The sequence below is a fragment of the Cetorhinus maximus genome, chromosome 14 (genome assembly GCF_964194155.1).
Source record: "Cetorhinus maximus chromosome 14, sCetMax3.hap1.1, whole genome shotgun sequence".
NCBI classification, from domain to species: Eukaryota; Metazoa; Chordata; class Chondrichthyes; order Lamniformes; family Cetorhinidae; genus Cetorhinus; species Cetorhinus maximus.
In genome coordinates, this window is record NC_135892.1 from 22,000,128 (window position 1) to 22,013,324 (window position 13,197).

The following is a 13,197-nucleotide window of genomic DNA, read 5'->3' on the forward strand; positions in this document are numbered from 1 at the left end:
CAACTACAGAATAAACTTGCTCTCATTATTCATGTAACAGTCGCTATTCAGAAATTAGTGGAAGACAAGTGATCCTTTGGAAACAGAGATGAATTTGTACAGTGTTGTGTATTAGCTACTTCCCTGGCCTAAAGATAATGGCTACAGCAATTCAAAGCCAAATATAATTCAAGGTGACTATGTAACATAATATAAGTTATATTAGCAAAATGTTCCTTACTTCCCCTGTGTAAATTCTATTTTCATCACACAAAAAAGCATATACATTTCCTTAAATAAAAACAGAAAATGCTGGAAATACTCAGCAGTGATCATGAACCGAAATGTTAACTCCGTTCTTCTCTCCCCAGATGCTGCCAGACCTGTTCATTATTTCCAACATTTTTTGTTTTTATTTCCGATTTCCAGCAACCATAATATTTTGCTTTTGAATATATATTCCTCAATGGGCCTATACATTTCCATTACTTTGGTTGTCAATTAAATCACAGACAGAATGGGACATTCTTGCACATTAATTAAATATGTTGATCAGATAAACTGATGTTAATTAAGCAAATACCAATGAGATGGTTTCATGTGGATGGTCCAGGTATACGACTTTTTAATATTCTTTCATGGGATATGGGCATCGCAGGCAAGTGTTGCCCCCCCATAATTGCCCTTGACAACTCAGCGGCTTGCTAGGCTAGTTCAGAATGACAGTTCAGAGTCAATCATATTACTGTGGGTCTGGAGTCACATGTAGACCAGATCAGGTAAAATGGCAGATTACCTTCCCTAAAGGACACTTGTGAACCAGATGGGTTTTATGACAATCAATGAGAGTTTCATCATTACTACTGCAGAGACGAGCTTTCAATTCCAGAGCTTTTATTAATTAATTCAATTTAAATTCCACCAGCTGCCATGGTGGGATTTGAACCCATGACCCCACAGCAGTAGACTGGGTCTCTGGATTACTTGTCCAGTGGCATTACCACTACACCATTACATTACACCATTATCATTACACTAATGTAACTCTTAAACAAATTAATAAACAATAAAAGATGTGAAAGACCTTTGTTCACCTACCATCACGGATCCTTCCACTCAGTGCTTGACTACTGAACCCTGCAAAGATCACAGTGTGCACAGCACCAATCCTCGCACAAGCCAACATTGCAGCTATGCCTATGGGAGATACTGGGAGATAGATGGCAACTCTGTCCCCTTTCTGCACCCCGTGACGCTTTAAAGTGTTGGCCAGCTTGCATGTCATCTCCAAAAGTTCCCTGTAACATAAAATGTCCATTTACTAATTAGTGTGTTGGGGGGGGGAGGGGGGGGAGGAGAGATGGGGGGTGGGGGGGAGGGTGGGGCAGGGGTGATTGTCGACAATCACCCAGCTTCCACCAGGCAGCAGGGTGGCAATTAAAATGGAGTGGGTTAAACAACCTAAACAACCGCTCTGTTCCAATTTGAAAATAGCTGATTTTACAGGCATATGAGGCGTCTGCCTGGATCAGACAGGGGCCTCATACACTTATGCACATTGGGATTCTGTTATGTCACTTAATCCAGTAAAGAGTTGCCCTGGCACCAATAAGCAGGATTGGAGTTTGGGGAGGCCTTTCCAGCTAAGTGTAAAATTTTGCTTTGTTTTAAACTTTCCTGGAAGTAAGTTTATTTATTTCCAGGAATGTACTTCTCGGCCCCACAAGGGAAATGTAGGCCTTCCCTGTCCTGGACTCTACCTTCCCTCCTGAAGCATAGAAAGTAGTAAACAATTTTTAAAATTCCTTATGAAGATTCCATATTCAGTCATAATGTGAGGCTAATGCTTTAAACCAGATGGATATTGTTAGTTTCCATTTTGTTTTATTTGTTTGTGGGAAACGCTGGCAAGGTCATATTTATTACTCATTTTTACATGCCCTGAGAGGATTAGTAATCAGGAGTGTGGGATTGGACTCACATGTAGGCCTGACAATTTCAGATTCTCTTTGTGGAAGAACATTAATGAAACATTTTTTTTGTCATGATAATCCAGCAGGCCCAGATTAATGAATGAATTAACTAATTCAATTTCACACCTTTCTACAAGCATGACCACATTTAAGATTGTCCATTAAATTGCTTTAAAGAACTATTGTGTACTAAAGGTTGTACCTGTATGTAATCCTTAATTCAGTGCCTGGTTCATCCCTCTCCCAGATCAAAGCCACCCTGTTGGGGGAATGCTTGGCATGGCGATCTAAACAATTCACTGAGAATAAATCAAAATTATTAATGTAAGCTAAATGATAACTTAGAGATGACAATTTAATGCAAAGTACCAACAACCACAAGTTGTATTTATATAGTGCGTTTAATAACAACCATCAATACAGTAAAATATCCCAAGATGCTTCACAGGAATATTGCCAAACAAAAGCTTGGTCAAAGTGGTAGGTTTTAAAGAGGGTATTAAAAGAGGTTAGAGAGGCAGAGATGTTTAGGGTTATACCACTGCATACTACAAGAAATGTTGTTAACAAGAAATGTGAACAACATTCAGACCTCTCTCCTTGGAGGGTTGTAGAGACAATTTTAGATTCATGATAAACATAGAGGGAGTCATATAAATATTAAAAATTCCTTTCCAAAAATCCTGCAGAAGCACTAAACATGTTAATGTATTTGCTTCACACAGATTATGCTGGTGCTTATCTTAGAATCTTACATCACAGGATGAGGCCATTTGGCCCATCATTCACGTGTTAGCTTTTGAAAGAGCTACCCAATTAGTTCTACTCCCTCGTTCTTTCCCCCCAAGCCCTGAAAATATTTCCTTTTCATGTATATATCCTTTCCCTTTTGAAATTCACTATTGAATCTAATTTCGCCATCCTTTCAGGCACTGTCATCCAGATCATAACGATTTCCTGTGCAAAAAAAGTTCTCCTCATCTCTCCTCTGGTTCTTTCATCAATTATCTTAAAGTTGTGTCTCTGGTTACCAATCCACCTCCTCAATCTGCAATTAATGTGTATTTCACATAGTGTTATGTCCCAAGATGCTTCACAGAAGTGTAATCATACAAAAATTGATGATGTGCCAAAGACAGAGATATCAGGAATGATAACTAAAGCTCAGCAAAGAGGTGGGTTTTAAGATATGTCTTAAAGAGAGGGGGTTGGTGGATAGGTGAAGAGGCAGTGAGGTTTACAGGGGGAATTCCAGAGTTTAGGTCCTAGATGGCCGAAGGCACGGCCACAGTGCTAGGGTGAAGAAAGTGGGGTATGTGCAAGAGACCAGAATTGGAGGAGCTCAGTTCTCAGTAGTTGTAGGGCTAAAAGAGGCTACAGATGTGGAGAGACAAGGCCATGGAGGATTTAAACACAAGAATGAGAGTTTTTAAGTGGAGATGTTCAGGGTCTGGGAGGCAATGGCAAGTCAGCAAGCACAGTGGTGATGGGTGAACAGGACATGCCACAAATTATGCCACAAATTAAGAAACGGGCGGTAGAGTTTTGGATGAACTGAGGTTCACGACTAGTGAAAGATGGGACACTAGCCATAAGTCAAATCTACAGGTGGCAGAAGTATGGATGAGGGTTTCAGCAGCGGATGAGCTGATGCAGGGGTAGAGATAGACAATGGGTGGAATTTAATTCTGCCCATCGTAATGGGAAACATGATGGCTGGACCCACTTAATTGTGGGAGAGGCCACTCATCAGTCTCTCGATAGCAGAAAAACCTCCTATGATTAAGTCAGAGGCTGGAAGGGCCCAATGCAAGAAATTCGCCCACTCATGGTGGGATGTCAGTTAGGCTCATTAATGAACTAATTGACACCAATTAACCTTGAGCCCAACAGAAATTAGTGGTGGCTCAGGGATTAGTTGGGAGTCACACAGCTTTTCTGTGCCTCTCAGAGGCAAGCCCCGTCAGGTTTGTTAGCAGTCTACAAGAGCAGAGTCTCTTGTCAGGCACTCTGTGTCCGACTGAGAGCTCAGCTTTGGGAATGAGGGCTGCTGAAAGCCACCTTCCTGATCATATTCCTGTGACCGCCCCCCCCTCCTCGTGACCCCCAGCCTGCTCTCACCTGAGTCCAGGGATCGAACAACAATCCCTGGTGAAGTCCCTGGAGCACTAAAAGCAGCAACCGTCGGGGTCCTAAAGCCCGGGGAAGGCCTGATGCTGACCAGTTAAGTCATTTAATTTGTTCAGTCTTCCCCCATGGAAGTGATATGGGTTTCTTAATGGCTCTCCAACCTGTGCATGGGACCCATGTGGGGAACATTAAATCCAGGTCAATGTTACAGGTGGAGAGGGGCTGGAAGTAGGTAGTCTTGATGATGGCTCAAAATTGGCAGTTTGAAGTATTTTGTTGAAAGTATTTTCTAACTTTGTTTCCACTTTCCAGTATTTGAAAGTTTATCTCTTAGTCTTAACAATGGGTGAAAAGCAAACATAGGATAAAACCTCTGACAGATAAATTACAAATGTGGCTTAAATTCAGCAGAGATTAAATCTCTTTCGAATGTATAATTTTAAGTACATGGAGCAACTTGTTCCTTCATCAAGAAGTAGTGGTTTTTCATGTTACTCAGTGTTGCCTACAATGACCTACACTGCTTCCCTGAACTCATTTCACTACTTCTAACTCCTCCACTCTCCCCATGTCCTGTTGATGGTTGTTCAGTCACCTGCTAAGCACATGACGATAGTCCAAAGGAAAATAATGCATTATTTATGATGACAGACATCAAATATTTGTGATTTGGCTGTGGTCAGCGAGATGCTTCAAAGTACATCACAGGGGAAAAACAAAGAGCACTTAAAGCCGCCTTTCAGAAATAGGTTACATTGCCAACGGTGGCATTGAGGCACTACAGTACAAAATAATAGGTAAAGCTAAAATTGGCATGCAGCCAAGTTATAGTGTTTTGCCTAGGCAGCTCAATCTTGCATTATTCAGCTGCTGCCAAACTGGCTTTGCCTTTGCTATTACTGTAACTGGATTCATCAGTTCAATCTATTGCTTTAGTTGTGCAGAGCCTTGGCCAGACTCCATCAGAAGTGCTGCATTCAGATTTGGGCATGGCACCTTGGAAAAGATGTATTAGCTTTGGTGATGGGACCGCATATTCACCAGAATGATATTGATTTTAAAGGGTTAGATTATGAGGGCAGTTGCATAAATTTGGTTTGTATTCCCTTAGGGGAGAATTTTACAGCACACAATTGGCATATTCGCTGGTGGGGGGGCACATAAAATAAAACAGGTGACCAGCCTACCGCCTTCCCACCCACCCCCAAGCTGCCCCCCACATTACGGTAGGTGTGCAAAGGCATCAGCCAGCCTGACTTCCCTTCAGCATATTGAGGTCCTTACCTGGCCAATTAATATCCAGTTAATTAACTTGTTCCGCCTCAGCCGCAATAATACTTGTGACTGGGGAAGATGGAATGAAGGAAGCCAGGCCCTTACTATTGCAACTCTGGTTAAAAGGCGAAAAGAAGAGGGGCAGGGACGGTGGGTGGGGAGGGGGGGAGGAGAGTGGGGGGGGTGGTGGTGTACCTCCTTTGGGGTTCCCCTGTGCCCATCTGAGGCACCCCCAAGATTATACCCCCACCCTCCCTTTGTGCCTCCTCCACCCGGCCTCCAAAACCCAATCCCCACCCCGCAAGAACCTAACCCCCCTGTGTCACCAAGCCCTCCCTGACCAAAATCCCCAGACTTACCTGTAAGTCCAGTATCCACGGATCTTCTTCTTGGGACTGCTTGTAGTCCCAGCAGCGGCCACTGCTGTGTTTTGGTACTGCTGGGACCACTGAGCTGCTGGCCAATCAGATTGGCCAGCAGCTCTCCTGGGTGGTACTTCCTTTCCCTGAGGGGTGCAAGTCCCACACTTGCCTTGTTAAGGTAGCCCCCAGCCTATCCTCACTGCAGGGCAGCCCTTTTGACCATCAGCAGACTCAAGACTTTTCTATCTCCTAAAATTTGCCCCTTTGAGTTTAGCAAATTGAGGGTTGATCATATAGGGTGTTTAAAATGATCAAAGAATTTGATAGGATGGGTATGGAGAAACTATTTCCTCGAGTGGGGAAATCCTGAACATTATCTTAAAATTCAAGCTAGGTTATTCAGGAGTGAAATCAGGAAGCAGATTTTCACACAAAGTATAAAGGCTGTGGATGCTGGGGCAATTTAAATTTTCAAGAATGAGATTAATAGTTTTTTTTAGATAAGGGCATCACTCATGGTGTCATGAAGCTATTAATGTATATAACATTATTGGAAATTATTTTTTTTTAAATAGAGAGTTAGTCTGTGGGTGCATCTTAATTGGATTAAAGCCAGCTAGTCTGGGTGCTTTGATGTATATTAGTTTTGAGATGTAAGAGAGGTAGAATGCACTTGCATTTTGTTGAATAGAGCATTCAAGAAGGGGAGTGAAATCTGGCACCTAGCTAGCAGAGACCAAGCAATGTTTATATTACTAATAAAATTGGTACTATGAATAGAGTTTTATTGTTAGAAGAGGTGGAGTTCAAAGAGGCAGGTGATACAATGAGAATTTACATTCAATGAGATGTACTAGGTATAACAGATATCAGTTTCATGTGTGTCGGGCAGAGGCAATGTAAGATCGAAGCATGTAAGCCTACCACTGTGCCTGCAAAGGAACCAAAGTAAAAGGAACCTCATTTGGAATTTGTAAGGCGAAAATGCTTTGCCTGGTGTCTGCTTCAAATCTATAGGTTGCTGTTGCCTTAATGGAGATTAGTTTGGGAATTTGTTAAAAGTTATGATAGTAGTAATTTTTAGCCATGTGTATATATTTAACTTGTGTAAATTAATAAATGTCTTACGTAGTTTGATATAAAACCTCTGGAGATCTGGTGGTCTGATTCCTGAATTTAGAGCTGCATCTCAAACATACCATTTAAAATATAGGTTATGACAGTTGTTTAAAGTTTCGGTCTGGGATTTTTAAATAACTCAGCTTTACCAACTGCTGTGTCATAACACATGGCAAAGAAAGAACTTGCATTTATATAGCATCTTTCGCAACCTCAGGACATCCCAAAGCACATTACAGTCAATTAAGTAATTAAGAAGTGTAGTCACTGTTGTAATGTAAGAAATTCAGCAGGTAATTTTGCATCACAGGATTCCCACAAACAGCAATGAAAAAAGACCAATTTGTTTTTGGTTGAAGAATAAATGTTGGCCAGGATACAGGGAGAATGCCCCTGTTCTTCTTTGAAATTGTGCCATGGGATCTTTTACACCCACCTGAGAGGGCCGAAGGGGTCTCGATTTAACATCTCATCTGAAACATGACACCTCACACATTGCTACAATCCCTCAGTGTTACAGTGGAGCATCAGCCAGGATTTTCTGCTCTTGTCTCTGGAGTGAGACTTGAACCCTCGGCCTTCTGATTCTGAGGCAAGAGTGCTATCAGCTGAGCCAAGGCTAACATAATAAACCAATTTAGAATGCAAATGGGAGTTGGTCCAATTACATGCATAAAAAGCTGATTACTATTCCAATAGACAACAATGGCAGAATCTTCTGCTCTCACTGGTGGTGAGCTTGGAAGCAAGAAGGGCATGCACTAAGGTAGGATGATAGCGTACCGGAAGCCCACCGCTTTCCCACCTCCACTCAAATTAACTCCTAGGCAGGAATGCCCATGTTTGACTTTCCCACCCTGCCACCAATTGAGGCCCATAAGTGACCAATTAATGACCACTCAAGATGGCAGGTGAGACCCCAGATACCTCAACAAGACTCCTCCCCTAGTTTTACTGGGTGCTCCAGCAGGAAATGCCCAAAATGGTAATGTTTAAAATACTTTTCTGTGGCGACTTGAGAACGTGAGTAGCAGTAACACTCCATGGCCTCACATGCATAATATGAGCTGCTGCCACCCTGGGCACTTCGTTCCACTCCACGATCCCCTCCATTTCCCCACCATGGTCCTACCTTCTTGACGGCCATGTTTGCCTTTAGTCCACCCACCTGGCCCATAGGTGGTGAGCTGCAGCAGGATGGCCATTTTATGCTCACTAGTAGCACAGTACTGAGCTCAGGCAAATAGAGTCATGGGGGTAGCTTAAACCTTAGGATGGGTATGACAATAGAGGTGGTTGTAAAAATTCAAAAGTTGGTAACGACCTCAATTCCTCCCCCTCAAAGGTTCCACTTCCATTTTTAATGGAAGTGGCTTGGAGATGGTGACTAACCTGCTATCCAGAGGCGAGTCAGCTATTTAAATATACTGAAAAGACTATATGCTTCAAATTTAAGCAGAGTTTTACTTTCAACATCCAGGGCGTAGGAACTCTAGCAGCAGAAGGAAGGCAGGAAAAACTGGATTCAACAGGTAACTTTACAGCACTGCTTGTGGGCCAGGGGGAGAAAAAGTGCTAACCCCAGCCCCTCAAGCTAACCTGCTCCCCTCGCGTGATTGAACCTCCCCCTCTAATCTACTGACAATCCATCCGCAATGTCCTCTCCAGCCCCCCTGATCTAACCATGACTTCTCCTCCTGCCCCATGATGTCCTTTCTGGCTCCCCAACATAACCAAAGCCCCTCTGATATACCCTCAAGTTCCCCCAAGCTAATTGCAGCCACTCCAGTGATGTAGGCTTTGGCCCGACCCAATCTAATCACAGCCCCAATGTCCTCTCCAGTCCCCCAATCTACTCACAGCCTCTCTGACATCCTCTCTGGCCCCTCCCCACTCCCTTCCAACCTACTCAATTGCCCGATGAGAGCTGACAGGAAATGTAGGAAAATATGAAGAAAAGCAAGAACCTTCTAGCAACCTTGATTAAACCTGAGTTGCACATTGGACAGTCCGCGGACACTTCCCAGTGTGTTAAGGGCTTTGCGAAGATCTGTTGGACTCTAAAGTTGAACCATAAGAGTTCACAATGTCCTCTCTAGCCCCGACTCAACCTAATCACAGCCACTCCAATTGTCCTCTCTGCTCCCTTCAAACTAATAATGGACCCCGCAATGCACTCTCTGACCTCCCTAATCTAGTTACGGCCCCCACCCATATCCTTTCAGCACCTCTCCAATCTAATTACGGGCCCCACCAATGTCCTGTCCAGCCTCCCTCATCTAACCACAGCCTCTCCAATATTTAACAAATGATGAGCTTCAGTGGGCTAAATGGTTTTTTTTGTACCACAGGCTGTCCTTTCATGCCTGCCCCCTCTCCTCACCCTCACTTATGACCCTTTGGGGTTATCAATAGAGCAGCAGCTTGGTTAGGTTGCAGTTACAACACTCTGCCAGTTTTGAGAGAGATTTCAAGGTCATGGGGAGAGTGCAGAAATGGATCACGAAGATGATGCCCAGGCAAAAGGCTTCGAATATGAGACAAGATTAAAGAGAATAAACCTGCATTGGTATAGCGCATTCATGACATCTCAAAGTGCTTTGGAGCTAATTAAGAACTGTGAAGTGTGGTCACTGTTGTAATGAAAAAAATGCAGCAGCTTATTTGCACACAGCAAGACCCCACAAACTGCAATGAGGTAATAGCCAGGTCACATGGCTGGGAAATAGTAACTGACTAGGACTGCAGTGTCAGTTTAGATTTTACTGTGCATGATAGATTAGCTACCGCGTTTCCTACATTGCAACACTGACTACCATTCAAAAGTGCTGGATTGTCTGTAAAACACCATAGGGAATCCTGCGGTTGGTAAAAGGCGCTAATTAAAAGTTATTTTTCCTGTTCATCGTTTGAACTGTTATGGATCCTGAAATCTTAAAATACTGCAGCTTACTATTTTAAAGTTGTAATTTAAACATAGATGCGATTAGCCTGAATCTTTCAAGCAGGGGGCAGTGCTGAATCCATTGCCCCTGCGTGCAAATATTCTCCCAATGCTGCTGCTCCTGCGCATTCCTTCCAGGAGCTTCCAACCTCGGCTATCACAGGAATATGCAGTGTCCCTCTGGCAATTCGATCAGAGCGGAGTTTAAAGGTCCAGTCTTGTGACGAATACTAGAGAGTGAGGGAGTGATGGGTAGGTGGGTAGTTGGATGAGGTGGGGTGGGTGAAAGGGGTAGGCGGGGGAATGGGTGAATAAGTGGCTAGTCGGGTCGGGAGATAGTGGGTGGTCAGGGAGAGTAGTCAGGTCAATTCAGGGCCAAGTCATGTCGGGGTGGTGGTAGTCAGGTGCTGGTCGGGAGGGTAGTTTGGGGCAATCGGGTGGTTGCGGGGTATTTGGGCGGGTGGTTGCGGGGTATTTGGGCGGGTGGTCGTGTCGGGGGCAGTAGTCAAGGGGGGGGTGGGATTTGGGGTTGGGTTTTGGAGTTTCCCGGGTGATAGACCAGGTTTTAATCTGTCCAACATTTCCTGGGTAACTATCCGGGTAAGTACCGGGGAACTGTCCCAAGTGTCCGACTCGAGCTCAGGATCCCGGGGAGCAGGGGTATTGGCCGTCGAAAGTTTAAACTTCCCGGGCAATTCCCACGGAGGGTCCGCTGGGTCCTGATGTGGGATCTTGGGTCGTCGGTCTGGCCTCTGACCATCCGACCGGAGTGGAACAAAATCATCTGGACATCTCTTAGCAAATGAAAAAGTGAGATATCCCACTTTCCTTCCCCACTCTCATAACACCCAGAAGATCTGGTTTACAAAACCTTTCTATTTCCTGAAACAAAGCGGTTTGCTTATCTTGATTTTTTTTTTCTGCCTTTAGTTTATGAAACTTTGTACACACTAAATACAAAGATCCGTGTCTTGTTTATGGCTAAATCATTGGAGTCACCATTATGAAGGGGAGAGAATATTCCTTCATCTGTTTTTGTTTTTGACTCAACTCCTTTTTCTAAACCAATCTGGGATTGACGTCCCCACTATTTTTTTCGGGTGTCTATTGGGAATATACAATATCCATAAAGCACAGAGCAGATGAGGTCCTTGCACTGCTGAGAGGTTCTTGTACCTGACACGTTGAGTCGCCCTCCCAGGAACCAGGCGATTGAGCCTCTGCTGAAGTCACAGTCGTGGACGCGGTGGAAGAGCTGGTCCCACACCAGCCTCTCCTTGGCCAGAGTCCCCCAGAACTTCTCGGGATTGCTGTTGGAGAAGCCCAACAGGTCAGCGTACGACTTTACCCCGGGGAAGGAGCCGGCCTCCGGCAGGAAGGAGCTGATGTTGGCGGCTGAAGGGGTGGCGTGGAAGGGTCGGGTCCTGGAGTCCAAGCCGCGGGCAGACACCCTCGTCTCCGCCGCCTTCCTTTCGCAGGGAGGGAGGCAGCGTCTGAAGGGAACCTGCAGCAGGCGGCTGACCCCCAGGATCATTGCCATGCCCCCCAGTCTCTCAAGAGTGTCGAAGAGTTTGCCCGGACGCTCTCGGCTGGGAAGGAGTTAAACCAGCGGCGGGAGGAGAGGAGATTCCTCAGGAAGATTCCCTGTCAAGTGAACCTCCCTTCGAGTGGAGGCGGAGGCGCCCAATCTGAGTAGAGTCCAGCCCAAAATAGCAAACTGTGCAGGAGGAAGAGGGTTGATCTAAACGGGGCCCCCTTGAGGTAAAGATATCGAGAGATCGACAAGACATAAGCGAGTGCGGGAGAAAAGTGTGAGATCAAGTATTACCTCTACCTGCCTGACATCACAAAAGTAGGGTGATATCACAATGCAACTTTTAGTAGATTTCCCCGTCTTCAAATAACAATAAATATAAAATTATAGCAACTCCCTCCCCTTATTATAACATGTGTGCTGATGTTTGGTTGTCACCTCTTCATAAATGTTCAACAATTGTAATGGGGTTGCGGTCGGGTGCTGGTTATTTTACTGGACCCGTAATCCAGAGTGAGGACCAGTTCAAATTCCACCCCGGCCATGTTCAGTAAATAAAACACACCGCAGGTAAAAAGCTGGTACCCCTCAACCTCATACAGGGTCAATCATTTACAATGTCTACCATTTACTGTCCACCCTCACACTGTCCAGGCTGACACTGTCCACCCTCACACTGTCCAGACTGACACTGTCCACCCTCACACTGTCCAGGCTGACACTGTCCACCCTCACACTGTCCAGGCTGACACTGTCCACCCTCACACTGTCCAGGCTGACACTGTCCACCCTCACACTGTCCAGACTGACACTGTCCACCCTCACACTGTCCAGGCTGACACTGTCCACTGTCACACTGTCCAGGCTGACACTGTCCACCCTCACACTGTCCAGACTGACACTGTCCACCCTCACACTGTCCAGACTGACACTGTCCATGCTCACACTGTCCAGGCTGACACTGTCCACCCTCACACTGTCCAGGCTGACACTGTCCACACTCCCACGGTCCAGGCTGACACTGTCCAGGCTCCCATGGTCCAGAATGACACTGTCCAGGCTCCCATGGTCCAAACTGACACTGTCCACCCTCACACTGTCCAAACTGACACTGCCCACGCTCACACGGTCCAGACTGACTCTGCCCACGCTCACACTGTCCAGAATAACACTGTCCACCCTCACACTGTCTAGACTGACACAGGCCACGCTCACACTGTCCAGACTGACACTGCCCATCCTCACAATGTCCAAACTAACACTGTCCACGCTCACACTGTCCACGCTCACACTGTCCACGCTCACGCTGTCCACGCTCACGCTGTCCATGCTCACATTCTCCTAGATCATACTGTCTACACTCACACTGTCCAGATTTACACTGTCCACGCTCACACTGTCCAGACTGATACTATCCAGACTCACACTGTGCATGCTCACACTATCCACGTTCATGCTGTCCTCGATCACACTGTCCTTGCTAACACTGTCCACGCTCAAACTATCCAGACTGACACTGCCCGTGCTCCCAGAATTCACACTCACACTGTCCAGGCTGACATTCTACATGCTCACACTGTCCAGAATCACACTGTCTTCGCTCACACTGTCCACACCCGCAGTGTCCATGCTCACATTGTCCAGACTTACACTGTCCACAATGACACTGTCCACACCCACACTGTCCTCGCTCACATTGTCCGGACTCACACTGTCCATGCTCACACTATCCAGAGTGACACGGTCCACCCTCACAATGTCCAGACTGACACTGTCCACCCTCACACTGTCCAGACTGACACTGTCCACCCTCACACTGTCCAGACTGACACTGTCCACCCTCACACTGTCCAGGCTGACACTGTCCACCCTCACACTGTC

General features: G+C 45.6%; 1 protein-coding gene across 5 annotated transcripts in view; it reads right to left on the reverse strand.

Moving 5' to 3' along the window:
• The window catches only part of acss1 (acyl-CoA synthetase short chain family member 1), a 75,136-nt gene extending 63,631 nt beyond the window's left edge, over nucleotides 1-11,505 (reverse strand). For 3 of the 5 annotated variants that reach the window (XR_013578655.1, XR_013578656.1, XM_078556638.1), the window contains exons 1-3: nucleotides 10,959-11,504; nucleotides 2,155-2,251; nucleotides 1,078-1,277 (exon numbers count right to left, since the gene is read on the reverse strand). Coding sequence is in view for 3 of the 5 variants with exons in the window: in XM_078556638.1 (XP_078412764.1) it covers nucleotides 1,078-1,277; nucleotides 2,155-2,251; nucleotides 10,959-11,322 (661 nt within the window). In the remaining 2 variants the exon portion in view is untranslated. Of the gene's footprint in view, nucleotides 1-1,077; nucleotides 1,278-2,154; nucleotides 2,252-10,958 lie in introns of all 5 variants that reach the window. The other 2 variants (XM_078556639.1, XM_078556640.1) reach the window with 1 other exon arrangement.
• Nucleotides 11,506-13,197: the final 1,692 nt, after the last annotated feature.